Here is an 18,033-nt window from a genome sequence, read left to right as displayed (position 1 = left end):
GCGGGGTTTGCGCGCACAACGGCGGCGGGGCGGTGCCGCGCACCGGGGCCCCTCAGGTCCGCCCGTCCTTAGGGGGGCGCTGTAGCCCTGCCCGGTCTTGCCGGGCCCCTTCCGCCGCCGCCTGACAGACGGCTGCTCCGGCCGCGCCCGGTGGCCCCGTAGGCCCCGGCCCGGTCCGGGAGCGCCCGGCCCCGCAGCCCGGCCGTGCCGGGGAGGCGGCATGGGGAAGAGCTGCAAGGTGGTTGTGTGCGGGCAGGCCTCGGTCGGGAAAACCTCCATCCTGGAGCAGCTCCTGTACGGGAACCATGTGGTTGGTGAGTCCGCGGGCAGCGGGAGGGATCGGGCAGGGCCCGGGCCCGGCCCCGGCCCCGGCGGCGGCGGGGGGGGGCACCGGGAGGTGTCGGTGTGCTCCCCATGGCCCCCGGCCGCTTCCCCGGCAGGCTCCGAGATGATCGAGACCCAGGAGGACATTTACGTGGGCTCCATTGAGACGGACCGCGGGGTGCGGGAGCAGGTCCGCTTCTACGACACGCGGGGCCTGCGGGACGGGCTGGAGCTGCCCAAGCACTGCTTCTCCTGCACGGACGGGTACGTGCTGGTCTACAGCACGGACAGCAAGGAGTCCTTCAAGCGAGTGGAGCTGCTCAAGAAGGAGATTGACAAGTCCAAAGACAAGAAAGAGGTGAGTGCCCCGTGGGCTGGATCACAGAATCACAGAATCCCAAGGGTTGGAAGGGACCTCAAAAGATCATCTAGTCCAACCCCCCCACAAGAGCAGGGTAACCTACAGTACATCACACAGGAACTTGTCCAGGCGGGCCTTGAATATCTCCAGTGTAGGAGACTCCACAACCCCCTCTGCTGCCCGTGCTCACTGCCTCCCGCAGGGACTCGCCTTCTGTCCTGCTTGTCACAGGGACGGGGTCCCTGGGCTCAGGCTGCGGGCCTGGGGTGCCTTCTGAGGGTACAAGCCCTCAACAGGGCCCTTCTGCCTTGGGCCGGTTTGGGACACGCAGCCCTCAACAGGAGGGGAAGCTGCCAGGTGGGAAATGTGGTGGAAAGGACCTTGGCATGGAGCAGGGATTAACTGCAGGACCTGGCAGCAAGGGTCTCCAGGGCAGAGCCAGGCAGCACCGTTCAGCTCGGCCTTTGGTGCCTGCAGGGCTTCTTTCACCCGTTTCGAACAGGTCACCATCGTGGTGCTGGGCAACAAGTGTGACCTGCAGGAGCAGCGCCGCGTGGACCATGACACAGCCCAGCACTGGGCCAAGAGCGAGAAGGTGAAGCTGTGGGAGGTGTCCGTGGCCGACCGGCGCACGCTGATCGAGCCCTTCATCTACCTGGCCAGTAAGATGACGCAGCCGCAAAGCAAGTCTGCTTTTCCCCTGAGCCGCAAGAACAAGGGCAGTGGGTCCATGGATGGCTGAGCCTTGTTCTCCCTTCACTGCCACTGCCACCTCCTCTCCTTCACCCCCTACTTCCCTTGCACATACCTGCTGCTGAGCCTGCTTGGTGTCACGGAGCCTGTGGGAAGCACAGTGGCACAAGGAACGTGCATCCCAGGGCTGGGGATGGCCTTTGAGGATGAGAGAGGAGCCATCTCCCTGCGCTGGGACAGGGCCTGCTCTCTGCACATCCCTCCCATGCAGGTGTTGGAGGCGGCGGCACAGGAAAGCCAGGCTTCACGGAGGGATGCTCCGTGGGTACCATAGGCTGCTGAGGGAGCAGAGCACGGGGCTGGCCGGCAGGTGGGGATCGCAGCCGGCCTGAGGACGCAATTCCCTCCCTTGAGCTGCTCCGGTTTACTTCACTGTACCATGCGAGAAGAGCCCGTTTGCTGGCCCTGCCTCCGGCTCCACCCCAGCCAGCTCTGTGGTGTTCCCCGGCAGATCGCCACTTACCCGGCAGTGCCCACTGCTCCTTTACGTGCGGGACTGTTCAGGCATCCTGCCCAGTGGTTGCCCAGATGCTGTTCCCGATGGCAGGGTGCTCACATCCACCACACTGCACGCTGAGTGCAGACTCAGTCATGAGCTTGGCGAAGCTGGGACTGTGCTTTGCCTGCACACCCTGGTGCTTGGGGCTCTCACTGCCCATCCCTCACGGTGCTCACTCACCTCAGAACCACCGCAAGACAAGGCAGAGGTGTCCTGGTCCTGCCCAGCGACACATGTTCCCTTCAGCGAGTGTGGATGTAGGGAAACACCAATGACAAGAGCACGCTGGCTTGTTTGTACTTGTTCCTTTTATTGACTGAGTAACACAATAAAGCCATGAGCTTCAGTTATCAAAATATTTTCCTTTTTTTTTTTTTCCCCAACAGTTATAGTACATCAAAAAAATATACAATGAACATTACAGGAGGGGTACTGGCCAAGTCCCTAGAGTCTGCTTATTCCATTTTGGGGGGGGAGGCTTTGTTTGTTTGAATCAAACTGTTCACATCACTCCAAGGTTATGTACAGAGGGGCACACGGTATCGAGCGCTATGGACTATGCCCTACAACCTAGTACAGCATATGCTAAGTCAAAGGCAGTAAATGCTTTGGATAGCACAGGAGCAGGGGGCTGGGGGGGTTGGGGACACGGTAGAAGGGGGGGGGGTCTCATTGCAGTATTATTGTTATTAGAAGGAATGGCTTTCAAGGGTTAAAGTGCCAAGTAGAGGAGTGTATCAGGACTCCACTGGTGGGGGGTGACTGAGCAGCCGCTGCTGGCTCCAGCACAGGCCTTTTAGAGAACAAAATGCAGGGGAACGATCCCCCCCCCCCCAGTGTCCCATGGCTCCTGCAGGCTGGAGCGGGGCTGCTCCCAGCTCCTGAGGCTGGAGGGCACCGATGGGGCCGCGCTGTCCCCCTCTGCTGCAGCCAGGGCTGATGGGGACCAGCGCGGGGCAGGGCACAGGGAGGTGAGCAGGGGAGGGCTGGAGCCACGGCTTGCTTGGCACTGCGATGCGGTGGGAGCCGTGTCCTCCCTCCTGCCCTGCGGGGTGCGGGCTGCACGTGTCCCCTGGGCTGTGCGACCACCTCCTGTCCCTGCCAAGGCCTCTGCTGCTGGAGCCTTCCTCGAGCCACATCTCCCATCACCACTGTAAGAGCTCGTGGTTGTCTCTACCCCCAACCTTCCATTCAAGCTCGCTCTTCTCTGGTGCCCTCTGCACTCTCCTCCTCCTCTGGTGTGGAGAGTTGTCCTGAGCAGATGAATCCATACCCAGGGGCTCCCTCGTGCTCCTGTCCTCCGTGGCAGGGTGCAGTGGCACCAGGGCTCAGTGCTGCCCATGGCAGATGCAGGTGCACAGCTCCGTGCTCCCTGTGCAAGTTTCCTGCCCTCGTGCAACGCTCCAGCTCGGGGCAAGCAGAAGCATTTCAGCCCCTTGAGTTACCCGTTGTCTGGTTCCCATTCACTTCCCGTTGCCAGGACCCATCCTGAGCATCGGTGGAGGAAAAATCCTGAAATCCAGACATTGCTCCTGGCCAAGGCGTCGGAATGCGCGTTCTGTGCGTGTGGATTCCCAGGGGCACAAACCCACCTGCCTCTTCCCATGGGACAACAGCAGAGACCTGAGCCATCACCCCGGGCCAGGGCACGGAGAGGGAATCACCTGCACGGAGCTGCGTCGTGGTGGTTCTGCTCTGGGTGCTCGGTCAGCATCAGCACCAAGGTAAACGCAGAGCGAGGGCGAGCTGCTCCCTGGATTGCATAGATCGGGTGGGTTTCACTCCAGCCTTGGGGCTGTTTGGGTTGCAACTTTCCTGCATATTTCCATTTGCAGCAGCGTGCCAGGAACCTGGAGCCGCGGGTCCAGCTCCAAACCACGTCACCGCTGGGCTTTGTGAGCACAGTGAAAAGCAGAGCTACGGCTTCGGGGTCCCTCCGGAGCCCAGATTCCTGCAGGCTACGATGGGAGCATCACCAGGTGCTGCCTGCTCCTTTATACCTGATTGTCCGGGCTGCTGGGGACAGCTTGGGTTGTGGGAATCATCCGTAACTCCCTGGAAGCTCCTAATGGGAATGGGGTTGGAAGGCAGCAGCGTTGCCTTTCACTGGAGAACCAAAAGTGCTTTAGGGACATTCACTCAGCCTCACAGCATCTCCCGGGAGGTAGGGGCAGGGCTGTCCCCCGCAGGTGGGACAGAGGCAAAGAGCTGGTGCTGAGCACAGGGACCCGCACACGCTCTGTGCTTCCCGGGGCCGGGCAATGTGCTTTCAAGGGATGAGGCGCCGGCCCAGGGCTTCAGCTATTGCTCTTGGAGTGAAGATACGGGCGGTGGAACCGGTGCCCGCCACAGCGATGGCTCTTTGGCTGGTGGGACGTGGAGTTTGGGGTGTAGGAGGCTGGTGGGCATCACAGAACCCCCCCAACCAGCACAGGCAAGTGCGGGGCCGGTGAGGGCACAGCCAGCCCTGCCCGAGGGGGGAACTGCCAACTTCCCACTTGTGCTGGGATGTTTCATCCAGTAAGAGCTGTGCTGAGGCTCCCCTCGCAGCTCCCTTCCGGCTGGGCTGGCCAGAGGGATGCTCCTTCCCCCAGGGACCAGCCGGCTCCTCCTCTTCCAGTCTGGTAACTGGGAAGGGGACGACCAAGAAGCCAGCGAGCCCCTTGGCCACGCAATGGTCCTGGTGACCCGGGCACCCTCCTCTCCTGTGCTCAGCCTCGGGAGGGGCTCCTGCGGGCAGGGTCTGCGGCGGGGACGCGCGGCGGGGCTGGCTGGGCTCTGCCGGGGCATCCGCTCCAGCAGGAGCCCTCTGGAAGCGAAGGAGAAGCCGGGGTTGGTGTCTACGACTACGTTTTCCCCCCAGCTGGAAGAGCAGCGGTCCCGGGGCAGCCCCGCAGCGCAGCGATGGACCCGCAGCGCCGGCTCTCAGTAGGGTGCGAAGACGATGGGGCCCGGCGTGGGGCGGACGTGGGCCGGCGGCGTTCGGAAAAGGGCTGGTCCGAGGAGCGGCGCTTGGAAGAGCGCGGTGGCAGCGGCCGGGCGCAGCGCCAGGGGCCCGGGCATGGCGCAGACGGCGGCCGCGGCCAGCGGGCTCGGCAGGAAGCGCGTTGCCAGCGTCTTGGTGAGGTGCTTCTGCAGAGCCAGCTTGGACTGCGGGCAGGGAGGGGACACCGTGAGCCCCCGGCCCCCCCTGCCCACCGCCGCTGTCAGCTCGGTCTCTGCAGTGAACGCAGCCCCTGGCCCTGGCCCAGCTCCATCCCGCGGCTCCAGCCCTTTGGCTCGGCTGCTCCTGGGTCAGGGCACACGGGGATGCCCCGGTTGTGGCCCTGGGCAGGCCCCCAGCCCCATCCCGCTGGCTCAGAGACCTGCCCCGGCCTTTGCACGTACTGGGCTCTTCCCTGCATCAGTGTTTTTCCTTGTGCCCTGCCTTCTGCTGAGCTTTGGATCTCTGCAAGCAAACACTGGGGCTTGGTTTAACTGAGCTGTGCCAGCACCCAGCCAGGAACCATGAAACGGGGGGAAGAATCACAAGTGCTGCTGCCGGAGGGCTCCCAAGCTACTCCCAAGCTTTCCTTTTCCTGAAGACCTTTCCCACCCCTACAGCCCGCCCTCCCCAAGGGGAGCAGCTTTGATGTGATCATGGGAGCTGAGGCTTTAGGAGAACCAGCCCCTGTGTCCCTTATTGCAAGCGATGGCAACCGATGCTTCGGAGAGCAAAGCAAGCAGGTCACTGCAGGGAGACAGATACCTTGAGAATACTCACTGCGAGGGCAGCGTTCTTCTGCAGCTTGTTATAGGGGCTGTACTTGGGCTTGGGTGGCTTCCCTGCCAGCCTGTCTTTGTGCCTCCGGCTGCTCATGTGCTGGGAGAGGAAAACAACTGCATCATCCAGAGCCAGGATGAGGGCAGGCCCATGGCACTGCATGGGACCCATGGGGGATGCCCATCACCCTGCAGGGGACAGTGAGGAACCCACCCCTGAGCCCTGGGGTCTGCACCCTGCACCCGGTGTCCCCGCATTCCCATGGGAAAGGCTCCCCCCCGGCCTGGCATCCTCACCTGTTTGAGCTGCGTCTCCGAGTTGACGTAGATCTCGCACACTTGGCAGTGAAACGCCTTGTTCTGGATGTTGATGCTGCCCTTGTTCCCGATCCGCTTGGACTTGTGCCCTGCCCGGGAGAGGAGCTTGCCTCGGCCTCGCCGCATCTGGGCGCCGTGACCCTCCAGCATGGACTTGTGCTTGGCACCTGGGTGGCAGAGGGGACGCTCGGCAAACCCTCACCCGGCAACCAAACCCGAGTGCCCCATGGCTGCCCTCCAACCAACCCACCCCACAGCGCTGCGCCCTCCCGAGGGACCCCAGGCCCCCCCAGCCTATCCCCAGCAGCACTTTGCAGGCAGAGGAGCCTGGACTCGTGCCGGGGATGCAGCCGCCCGTTCCCAAACCCTGCCAGGCTCCGTAGCCAGCTGCGCTCCGCAGGCAGCCCGGAGATGCTCCGCTTCCCAGAGACCCCCTTCCAATGCCAGGCCTTCGGAGAAGCTGCCATGTGGAGCGTGTGCTGGAGCCTGGCGCCTGTCCCCGGGCGTTAGCACAGGCTGGAGCTGTCACCCACTGTGCTGCAGCATCTGAGCTGCGCCCAAGGTCAGAGAGGATCCGGCCGCAGAGCCAGGAATAGCTCAGCGGGGTGATGGGAAGTGGGGAAGGAGGGACCTGAGATCCCCACACGCCATGGACGGGGCGCCCTGTCCTGGGAGGGCAGCAAAGGGCTGCGTAATTCAAGCCTCTGCTAATTCATTCTATTTCTCGAGGCGTTAAGCAAGGAGCCCGGGTGCATGGGATGGGTGCGGAGCAGCTCAGCCCTGAAAACTGCTTCTTTGCTTGTTCTTTTCCCCAAATCAGCCCCTCAGTTCCTAACTGGAGCTGACAGAAGCAAAAGGGCACGTCTGCAGCTCAGCCGTGGCGCGGCCTGAGCTGACCCCGGTGCTCAGCGCTGCTGCCGTCCATGGGGGCTGGTCCCCACTTTGTGTGCTCCGGGGCACAGGAGGCTCTTCCCTTTACACCTGTGGAGCACCCCCCCTTGTGTAGCATCCTCTGGGGAAAGGGGGGAGCTGGGAGCTGGCATCAGAGACCCCATTGGGGTTGCTGCCTCCCATCACTGTCCCCCGGGGGGGCCTGGGCATCCCCAAGCTACAGGGGCTCCCTGTAAGCCCAGGAGCCATCGCTTGCTGCTGGGCTCTGAAGCATGTTTGGATTCCCAAGGGGCTTCTCAAACCGACCACGAGCCCAAAGCACTGCTTTCAGGTTATCCTGGGCCTGGAAGCAGCACCGGCACTCCGGTTCCTATCAGCCTAAAGCCAGGCTGCAATGGAATATAAAGCAGCCTCCAATCACTTGATTAAACGTATCTGAAAATGCCTTTAATTAAGAGCCGTGAACAATAAGAGAGCGTTTGACCTTGCTACAACTCAGCCCAGGTAAAACACCACCACTTCTCTTTGCAAGCGCCTCCATCAACCCTTTCTCATTGAAGCAACGTTCATTAACACTCGCTGTGCCGCTGCAAGGCTGCGTGGTGACGGGGGGGCCAGGATGGAGCTGGGGTCCCCCCGCCCACAGGCGATGCCCTTACCGGTGTTGTGAGCCTCCAGCTGGGACAGGGAGTTGACGGTCACCTTGCACGTGGGGCAGTACAGGTGCTGTTTGCTCTTCTTCCCCTCCTTCTCGCTCTCGGGGGCTGAGCTGCCGCTGCTGCTGCCTGATTCTGCTGCCTGCACCTCGGTGCCCGGGGAGGTCACGCTCGTGGTGTCCGAGGTGGCCTCCGACAGCTCCGAGGCCGGGGGGGAGCCCAATGGGGCGATGCTGCCCGGCAGCTCCGACGGCGACTCCTCGGTGCTGGGTGTCAGCCCCAGGGAGCTGCACTCACCCTCCGGCTCCTGCAGCCCGTTGGCATGGGCTGGGGAGGGAAAAGGGGAAAAGGGGGATTATGGGCAGGAAGGGAAAGTGCTCTGTGCCCCAATGGGTTTTCCGGGTTTCAGAGAGCATCCCTGTCCTCCCTAAACCACCTCAGGCACTGTCTCCTCTCAAGGATGGTGCTTCTCAATGTCTCTCCTGTTACTGCTTTTATGTGGAAGGCGGCCTCAGCACAGGACCCTGGGTGCAGGGGGAATGGGGCTCCCACCCATCCCTCCGGGATGTGCGAGCCCTCATCAGGGCACAGGCAGGGAACGGTCTCTCCTGCAGCATCCAAAACACCTCCCACAGACACCACATCAGGGGGGAAGCACCCACAGGGCCACTGCTGGGGCTCCAGGGATGCATTTTCCACCCCTTCCCCATGAGCCGCCCCCAAGCCAGGGATGCCAGCAGAGCACAGAAGCTCCTTCGTGCTGCACTGATGCCCACGTACCCGTGCTGCCGGGCTCCCCGCTGCCCTCGGGGCTGGGGGACAAATCAGCCACCGCAGCCCCCGTCACCTTCTGCTTGTTCTTCATGGCCTCGATGGCTTTCAGCCTCCGCGCGTGCTTGTGGCCCTTGTAGTGGGCTTCTGCCTGGTTCTGGGAGGGAGAGAGGAGAGGGACACATCAGGACACCCAGACGGATGCTGGGATGCGTTGCCACCTCCCCTTGGTGACATCCACAGGGGTGTTTTCCACCCGGTGTAAGCACTCAAGCACTGGGGCCGAGGCATCACTTTGCGGAGGCATCGCTGCATCGCGCGGCGGAGGGAAGGATGCGGTGAAACGCGTCACACCGCTTCTAAAAGCGGCTCCCCGGCACAATTGATGCCTTCAGACACATCCAGCGAACTGCTGGCTGTAAAAATAAACCAAGAAAGTAGGCTGGGGCAGGGGGGGGAGGCCGTGTCTCCCATTGGACCCCAGCGGGTGTCTGAGATGCGATTTGCAGTCACAGCCTCCTTTGCTGCATAACGAAGCGCACGGCGATGGGCTCGTGCCTGCGCTGAGCCGATAAAAACGAGCACAAAGGAAAATCACCCAAACACTTGCGTCCTCCGCAGGCGGGGACAATGCAGAGCTGTCCCCAGAGCAGCCCCGCTCCAGCAGTTGGTGGGATGTAAATCCAGGATGAATGAAACCCCTGGACCATGGAGCAGCGCGGATTCATTTGCACGGCGTCCTCGGAGGCCGGCTGGGGCTTCCCATGCGGGGTGGGAAGAAGCATCCCTTCCCTGCCCCCATGGCTTTCCAAGGGCTGGGAATGGTGTCAGGGATGCACTGGGGACATGGGAAAGCAAAAGGCCCATCCGAGCAAGGGGCCTCATTAGCAAACACAATGAACCTCCAGCAGATACGGGGTTGGGGCTGCAGCTGAAGTGGGTCACTGGCACCATGCAGGAACCCACGTGGAGCGTGAGGGCCCTTGAGGGGGCATGCCTCCATCCTACCTGTTGCCGTGCTCATAGGAGCAGATGGGTTTGCACCAGTACAAGCAGGACCAGCCCAGGTGAAGGGCTCCAAGCCACTACCCTTGCAGAGGAGGCTTTTGCTCTTCCAGCCCCGCTGCCTGCAAACCCCATCCCTCTCCTGCTGGCTCTGAGCAGAGAGCTCCCTTTCAAACCTCTTTATCAGTTTCCCCACAAACGATCAGCTGTGCTCAATTCATTACCACAGGGATCAATGGATGCTTCCTTCCTCCCCTCTACAAGGTGGTTGATTTCCTTGGCTGCGAGTTCAAACCCAAACCACCTGCCACAACAGAGCTCTGGGAAGCCAAGGCTTGCATTCAGCTCCCAAGGACCAGATATGACTTGCAGGGGCTGATAAAGCGGCTTAAGCGCAAACACTGAAGCCAAGGCAGGAGGGGACAAAACAACACGGAGCAGAAAGAGCCAGCGAGGCAAAGAGGGGAGCGCCTGGGCCCACGGGCTGGGGATGGCAGCGGGCAGAGCCCCGAGCAGCTCCTGCACCATGGGATGCTCCCGTGGGTACCACTTACCGCAGAGTTGAAGCGCAGGTGGCAGATGTTGCAGGAGATGAACTGCTTCTTCTTGAGCGGCGCGGGCACGCCGAACGTGTGGCTGATCACCGCCTTCTGCACCGGGTCCATCTGCAGGGGAGCGAGGGCACGGGGTGCATGGGTGCCATGCGGTGATGGCCACCCCGGCACGGTGAACTGGTGATGCCCCGTGCCATAAACACCAGCAGAGCTCCCCTTTGGAGGGAGCATTGGGGCTGCAGAGGAGCCTGTGCGTGTCCTTTCTAAACCATCCCTGGATAAACCCAACCTGCAGGGACCAAACGCCTGGTGGGGGGACGAGGCCGCTGCAGGGGCACAGGCTGCAGCCTCACCGAGCTCCCCTGCGTGTCCCCCCTTGCCCTCTCCCCCATCACAGACACTGGTGTCACGGGTGGCCAGTTACTGAGCCCCCAGTTGCTGCCCTTGAGCTGCCAAAGCAGGAGCAGAAACCACTGAAACAGGGGGCAGGGGCGATCCAGTTGAGCACCCAGGAATCCTCCATGTGCCCATCACCAGGGAGCTGAATAATCCCTGTGCAAAGCTTAAGACGCAAGCGGAGCCACGGGTGCATGGTCCTTGCCCATGGACAATGCAAACACAGGGGCCAGGGCAGGAGGGACAAGGTAGCCACAGCCATGGGTGCTGCTCGCCCACTGCACCGTGCCCTGCTCCTGCTCGGGTACGCACTTTGCCTGCTCTCAAAGGGAACTGCAAGGCTGATGCAGCCCTGGTACCCCATGGGGCATGAGCGCAGTCACCCGACACGAGCCGCATCATCCCCATGCAGGGGCTGCAGGCGAGGCGGATGCGTGCAGGCTGACGAGCTGCTGACAGCCCCTGGCTCTTCTGCCCCTCTCCAGGGCTCGGCCTCATTCCTCAGCCCCGGCAGCAAAAGCCATGATTGTTTCAACCCAAATGCAGTTATTAAGGGAGGGTGGGGGAATAAGAATAACCTCTTTGTCTGAGCGGGGCTATAATCTACAATGCAACTATTGTTCCCCTATGCTGCGGCATAGGAAGATTATCTTATCTGAGTGCTGCTGTCAGCAGAGCCCGGGGTTTTCAGGCGATCGTGTTTCTCTGCAGAGCTATTTCGCTGCTGAGACAGGTGCATCCGTCTTCGAGGCACATGCCTGGACAACGGAGCCATTATCGAGACCCCAAATTCCTTTCCAGGAGTGAGCGGAATGGTAAAAGCCGGTGATTAATGAAGCGCCTCTTTGCCATGGAATTTCGCTCGCTTGTCTGGCATAGAAATGAAGAGGTGCTTGGGGTTCGGCAGAGACCCGGAGGAAGCTACAGATGGCAAAGATGCTGCTCCGCACCCCTGACGACAGCTACTGACGCGTGCTGCAGGCAGCATCCCTGCGCTGCCCGCCTGCAGGCAGACACGGGGGCTTGTGTTCAAGAGAAACACCCACCTCTTCCACGCAAAGAGAAGGGGAATGGCTCTGACCAGGGCCTGGCTGGCTCCCGGAGCCCATCTCCCCCCTGAGCAGAGGAGGATGCAGAGGAAGGGGGGGTTGCGACTGGAACTGTCCTGGTCTGAACCTGCCAATGAAGCCACCAGCACGGAGGCCGCGACTGAGCAACTCCAGGGGCTGCACTGCTCAGTGCACCCGAAACCTGGCTCCTCGCCCCAGCCCCGTGCATCCCAGCCAAGTGCGGCTGGTGAGCGTCACTGCTCCCGCTACCCCAAAGCAAACACAAGCTCCGTGTCCTCAAAAGCCTTCGGGAGCACATGGGGGCTTGAACAACCCCTCCCCATCACACACGCGGTGCTTTGCCGGGAGCATCCCCCCGGGCTCCATCCCACACACGGCACCAAGAGCATCCCGAGCTCGGGTACCACCCTGTGCTTCTGTCCCAGTGAAAATACGAACATAACATCAGCTTCTCCCCACATGCGCACTCACTGCAGCATCAGAGCCCAGCTCTGCCCGGGCCGGTGAGGGTTGTGCCACAGCCGGGTCAGTTCCAGCTCTTCCTGGCTTCTCCAACAGATCTGTCCCGACAGCAGAGGTAGGCTCTGGGCATCGCACACTTGCAGAAGGGAGATCTCAGCTTTGTGGTCAATTCTCATTGACTCACACTACTTTATTTATCCCTGGATGTTCTTAGGGATATAAATAGAGCTCCCTGCACTGAGCTCCCTGCTGGCACTGAGCTCAGAAACGCAGCATCACTTCGGATCGTGTCTCCTGTCGAGGCTCTGCCACGCACTTGGGACCTTTGCGACATCCCAAGAGCTGCAGAGGATCTTTTGAGCAAGGAACGCGCCTTCTGCGTTGCGGTAGGGTTTGGTTTTCCTGCTCTTGTTGCTTTAAGTGGCAGCAGAGCTCGGCTTGGAAAGGTTTCATTTGCTGCAGAGTAAAACATCTGCTGGGTTCATGAGAGTCTTGTGACCTGCTCCAAGTGCAAAGTGTTCTGCTGGGCAGCTGCAAACTGCTCCTGCTCTGCGGGGCAATACCAAATCCTGCATGGTAGAGCCGAATCCTGCACGGCATCACTGAATCCGGCATGGCATCACCAAATCCTGCACGGTGTCACTGAATCCTGCACGGCATCACTGAATCCTGCACGGCATCACCAAATCCTGCACAGCGTCACTGAATCCTGCATGGCATCACTGAATCCTGCATGGCATCACCGAATCCTGCACAGCATCACCGAATCCTGCACAGCATCACTGAATCCTGCACAGCATCACTGAATCCTGCACAGCATCACTGAATCCTGCACGGCATCACCAAATCCTGCACAGCGTCACCGAATCCTGCATGGCATCACTGAATCCTGCATGGCATCACCGAATCCTGCACGGCATCACCAAATCCTGCACAGCGTCACCGAATCCTGCATGGCATCACTGAATCCTGCATGGCATCACCGAATCCTGCACAGCATCACCGAATCCTGCACAGCATCACTGAATCCTGCACAGCATCACTGAATCCTGCATGGCAGCACCGAATCCTGCACATCACCAAATCCTGCATGGCATCACCAAATCCTGCACAGCGTCACCGAATCCTGCACAGCATCACTGAATCCTGCACAGCATCACTGAATCCTGCATGGCAGCACCGAATACAGCACAACATCACCGAATCCTGCACAGCATCACTGGGTGAGCAAAGGCAAACCCACTGATATCTTCTTACAGCACCTCAGATGCAGCAGCTCTCTCAAACAGCGACATCCCCTGACTGATGCCCCCTCCCAAATCGCCCCTGAGGCTCAGCTGCCCGATGGAGCCTCTGACCTGGCATCAGCAAAGAACCACGGAGCCGCAGGGATGCTCCTGCCCCTCCGGCACAGACGCATCCCCAAGGGCAGCTCCCACCCTGGGGACCGGCCTGCCTTCACCTGGGTAACATCACCCAACCGGACACCCCCAGCACCTCCTCCCTGGGTCCCCACCGGGCACAGCAGCACCACGATGGGGCCGTGCGGCCCCAGCCAGTGCACGAGGTTCATTTCCCAAAGGACCGGGTTCCTGAAGCAGAGAGAACACGCGCCAAGGGCAGGCGGGAGCCCTGGAGAACAAAGAGCAGGGCCTGGTTCAGCTCAGCTGCTGACTCTGGGGAGTGGGGAAAGAGCCCAAAGAGCAGCACCTTACCGGCAGCAGAAACCCCCTCCTCTCCTGTGTTTCTGCTGGTTAGCCCAGGGGAGGGACAGGCCAGAGCTGGGGTTTCGAAAGAGCTCCAAGGAATTGGATGTCTGCATCCCATTCAACGGCAACGGGAACCCTGTACTTAATTTCTGTGCTCGTCTTTGAGGATCTCAGCGATAACTTGCACCTTCCAAGCGCGTTTCATCCCAAAGCCACTTACAAGAGGCCAGGGAGGGAGCATCTACCAAACCCAGGCACAGCCACCCCACTGCTGCAGTGGAACAGCAGGATGGGGACCCAAAGCAAGGCAAGAGAAGGGCTCCTGGGGCGGATCCCATCCTTCCCATCAGGAAGAGTGCCAGGAGAGTGGCACCAAGCAAGGAAAGCACCATTTCACCCCTAAGATGCTGTTGTACATCCTTGGCCACATCCATGTCAGTTTAGATGTCAACCAGAACATCACTAGGGCCACATTTAATGGCATAACCCAAGCACGGGGTCAAGTAGTTTGAGGTTGGGGACCTTGAGCCCAATTGAGTGATAGGAAAAGACCCACAGCACCCAGGCTCACCCCACACGGCAGCAGCCTTGTGTCTTTATACACCTCTCTCTTTCTTTCCTTCTCTTCAGTTATTTTCAGCTAACAAACCGCTCTCCAGAGCTCCTTCACTGCTATTGATTCCAGCAGCAAAATCGAATTGGTCGTGGTTAAAACCGTGTTACCCCGGGGGGACACACACACACGACACTCACCGTGTTGAAGTTGGGGAAGAGGTTGAGCGGTGACGTCCCGTTGAGCCTCAAGGTCAGAAAGTGCTTGATGTCCAAGGGGGGATGGAGGGGACGGCCGGGGATAGGCAACGATGCTAAGAGGGGGCTGCTGTGTCCGGAGGGACCTGGGCAGGCAGAGGGGAAAGAGCAGCGTTAGCAGTGGTGCAGCTGGGGGGGGCCATGAGGCTCTGGACCCCCGTAGGGGAAGGTCCCAGCCCTGGCCATGTTCTGCCTTTTGGGCTCAGAACCAGCGTCCCGGTTCCAAGCGTGCACCCCTGGGAGGGAGGGGAGGCCACGCAGTGGGGACCTGTCCCAGCCTGCTCCCCATCCCAGTGCTTCCTCCCACTTCGCAGCCCAAGGGCAGTGGTTTCCCACTTGGACTTATCCATCCCACTGTGCGAAAGCATCCTCGGACCCGTGGGGGGCCCAGGCTGAGCTCCTGTGCCCGTGCCCAGCTCTGAGAGGGGAGAACGTTAAAATGAACAATTGAAAGAGTAAAATCCAATAAAGAAGAGAAGATTTCACGATGCTGGGAGCCAGGAACGCTCGTTCACATCTCGCACGGCTTCACTCCTCCTCCAGCCCCCTGCAACAAGGGCAACGTGCTTCTCAGTGCCCGTATTTTCTGATGTCAGGGTTCTCTTTCACCTCAGGGGCAGCGGGGGAGCCCAGAAGCATCCCAGCCCATTGCCCACAGCAGTCCCTCGAGGGTCAGTGCTCCTACACCAGGAGCCGCAATCACCGGTGCTCGCCCCATCCGGCCCCACACTGGCTGTGCGGGATGAGGCCCCCGCTCCACAGCGCTTTGGAGCTGTTTCCCTGCTGGGATTTGCTCCGAGCAGGAGCCGAGCCCCGGCTCTGAAATGCAAAGTGTGGAAGCTACCCTGGATGTGAGCAGCGGGCGCTCGCCCCTGGGCAGCTCCGACCTCCTTCTGGGAGAGCGCACACGGCTCCGGAGCGGCCCCGGGTCAGGCCTCACTCCAGGGAAACATCCCCTTGCGCTCCATGAGGCGTGCGCTCATCGCGTTAATTCCAGAGTCGCCCGGGAGGGAAATCTGTGAAACCGCTTGCAAACAGAGACGGGAAAGCAGAGCGGCAGCGGCGGGCAGGGAGCCGGGGCGGAACTGGGGCTGGGAAACAGCATCTCTGCACCAAAGCACCCGAGACGGCAGAGCCGGCCCCAGGGATGCTGCGGCCCCAGGGATGCTGCGGCCCCAGGGATGCTGCGGCCCCAGGGATGCTGCGGCCCCAGGGATGCTGCGGCCCCAGGGATGCTGCAGCCCCAGGGATGCTCCGGCCCCAGGGATGCTGCGGCCCCAGGGATGCTGCGGCCCCAGGGATGCTCCGGCCCCAAGGATGCTGCGGCCCCAGGGATGCTCCGGCCCCAAGGATGCTGCGGCCCCAGGGATGCGCAAGCTGCGACCCGGCGCAAGCAGCGGCTGCAATGGAGGCATCTTGGGCTGGAGTGTTGGGGTGTCCCCCCCTCCACCTTCCTCAGCACGGCTTGCACTGACCGCACCAGCCTCAGAAATACATATGTATATGATATATACGTAATATAACATGTATATAATATACTACATGTATATATATGATATATATTGCATTTACCACTTGGAGGATCAAGAGGGCAGGTGAATGCCTCCACCCCCATCAACAGCAACCGGATACAGGGGGGTTGTAGCTCAGCCAATGCCACCACGCCAGTAGCAAATCCTGGCTGCTGCCCCACAGCCAAGGGCTTTGCTCCTTAGGAGCTGGGAGTGGTGGGGCACACATGCTGACACTGCCCACCGACGCGGTCAGGATGAGATACACCAGCATCCCCGGTGCATCCTTGAGCGCAGATTTGGACATTAACCGTATTCCTGCAGTCCAGCGGTAAAATAAGGCATTAGAGGAGAGCCTGGAGACCCCAGACAGGACCCTGCGGAGGGAGCAGGACCTTTCCCTCCTGATTCTGCCACTGGAGTAAACAAGACCCAGGGAGCAGGAAAAGGGCTGAAAGCCTCCATAGCATCAGTGTGTTCAGGCACCCGCCAGGACACGATGCTCTTGAGGCACCTCCCCAAGGTTACGGGGCAGCAGCACTGCGGCTCCTGCCTTACCTTTGCTGCAGGGCAGATTCCGCCAGCAGCTGCGGGCTGTATTTTTAGGTATTAATTAGATGCTGAATTAAGGGGATTTGCTCTGGGGACAGTGGCAGGGCCACCAGGTCTGTATAGAATGACACGACCTTACCCGAGGTGACGGGCATGGCCCCGGCAGCGTGGGCTTTGCCAGTGAATGGCATCCCCAGATGCTCGGCACGCAGCTCCAGCACGGGGTCATCCTCTGCCCTTTTCCATCCCCCTGTGGACAGGATGCTCTCGGGGCTCCACGGAGCGTGTTGAAGGGGTGGTGTAAAGAGGGGAGTGAAGGAGCTCTGTGCTCCCAGCACCTCACGGACCACAGGGAGGGGGCATGTTCTTAACCGAGACCCCAAACCACACAGCATCACCTCTGCGGTGCCACATCCTCTACCTGCAGCTCAGGCCACAGCCACCAGCTCAGCCCCTTCTCAGCCCCGTTCCCATCCTGCTGGTACGCACTCTTGGAGGGGTCCCTTGGAATGAAAGCTGTGTTTCCGTCCATCATTTAACGCAGCCAGGACCGTGCCTGGCTGCTGTACCCAGCCCCACACACACGCCTGCAGCATCGTCCCCCAGGCTGCCTGTGAGCACATCGGAGCAACTGTTGTGCTCCAGCACCACCGACGTGTGAACCTCCAAGAAGCAGCAGCGACAACGCAGGGTGTTTTCGTACCAACACGAGCATCTGCCAAGGACCCATCTCCGCAGACGCCGGCTGCCTCCAAAGAGCATCTGGTGCGGAGTCTGCCCGGGACAGATGGAGATGGGAGCGCTGTATTCCCATGGAAGCAGCCTGGCTCCCTCCCGGGCTGTTGGTGTTCTCAGGGCATTTTGGTGGCGTCTCACATTCCTTACCCAGGGCATTAAAGCTTTTGTCTCTGGCCAAGCACGGGCTGAATTCACTCCAGCTCTTTCCAAGTGACTCTGGGAAGCATGTGTGAGCTCCCGATGCCAAAGGCTGCCATCAGGAGAGGAGCAACACTCGCTCCCAATGCTGCACCACAGCAGCACCAGGGCTGCGCAGGGTCCGGACCAGTAATGAATAGATTAATCTATATTATATTATATTAATTATGTTATATTATACTCTCTTATAAATGATATCAATTATTAAACTATAGATTTATATTAATAAGCATATTAATAAATCGATTGCACCGTGCTGGACTCCCAGAGCAACCAGACCCAGCAAACCCGACCTGGACCTCAGCACCCATGGGCCAGCCCTGGAGCCGGCGATGCTGCGGCTGCCCCAGCACAGGGTTTGCTGCAGGCAGCACCCGCAGCAGGACCATGCTCCCTGGGAACATAAGGGCAGTGCGAGCATCACCCTGCTGAGTCCTCCTGTTTCCAGCTCTTGACAGCCACAGGCTCCCCCTCTTCATGCACAGAAGACAGAAAGCAGCAACCCCCCCCACCTTGCCAAGGGCATGCCAAGAATCACATACCCCAACCGAGGGATGCTGGTGAGCCAGCAGCTCTCACCCAAACATGCTTGCCATCAAACCAGCATCTCCTCGCTAGGGATCAGCTGAAGGACACGGGCTCTGGGCCATCACCAGTCGCCTGCTGCCAGCCCCGAGGACAGAACTCCGGCTT

At 60.5% G+C, this 18,033-nt stretch overlaps 2 protein-coding genes across 7 annotated transcripts in view; one reads left to right on the top strand and one right to left on the bottom strand.

The window, feature by feature from the left end:
* The first annotated feature begins 65 nt into the window (after positions 1-65).
* On the top strand, positions 66-2,293 carry NKIRAS2 (NFKB inhibitor interacting Ras like 2). Of its 3 annotated transcripts, XM_065699053.1 has the most exons (4): positions 66-314; positions 441-518; positions 616-682; positions 1,188-1,367. In XM_065699053.1, the coding sequence occupies exons 1-4, from the start codon at positions 221-223 to the stop codon at positions 1,282-1,284; spliced, it is 336 nt and encodes a 111-aa protein (XP_065555125.1). In that variant the 5' UTR covers positions 66-220; the 3' UTR covers positions 1,285-1,367. The 3 variants fall into 3 exon arrangements, with proteins under 3 accessions (XP_065555125.1, XP_065555123.1, XP_065555122.1); XM_065699051.1 differs by having other exon boundaries at positions 75-314; positions 441-682; positions 1,163-1,303; XM_065699050.1 differs by having other exon boundaries at positions 78-314; positions 441-682; positions 1,188-2,293.
* ZNF385C (zinc finger protein 385C) overlaps positions 1,828-18,033 on the bottom strand; it is a 66,062-nt gene continuing 49,856 nt past the window's right edge. For 3 of the 4 annotated variants that reach the window (XM_065699034.1, XM_065699035.1, XM_065699033.1), the window contains 7 exons: positions 14,285-14,427; positions 9,895-10,005; positions 8,345-8,492; positions 7,568-7,891; positions 5,997-6,184; positions 5,686-5,799; positions 1,828-5,087 (listed from right to left, as the gene is read on the bottom strand). In XM_065699034.1, coding sequence (XP_065555106.1) covers positions 4,863-5,087; positions 5,686-5,799; positions 5,997-6,184; positions 7,568-7,891; positions 8,345-8,492; positions 9,895-10,005; positions 14,285-14,427 — 1,253 coding nt within the window. In that variant the 3' untranslated portion in view covers positions 1,828-4,862. The remainder of the gene's footprint in view (positions 5,088-5,685; positions 5,800-5,996; positions 6,185-7,567; positions 7,892-8,344; positions 8,493-9,894; positions 10,006-14,284; positions 14,428-18,033) is intronic. The other variant, XM_065699032.1, reaches the window with a different exon arrangement.

This window comes from Lathamus discolor, chromosome 20, assembly GCF_037157495.1.
Source record: "Lathamus discolor isolate bLatDis1 chromosome 20, bLatDis1.hap1, whole genome shotgun sequence".
In the NCBI taxonomy this organism is placed as follows: Eukaryota; Metazoa; Chordata; class Aves; order Psittaciformes; family Psittacidae; genus Lathamus; species Lathamus discolor.
Note: the sequence above shows the minus strand (reverse complement) of the source record. Positions and strands in the feature narration are given on the sequence as shown.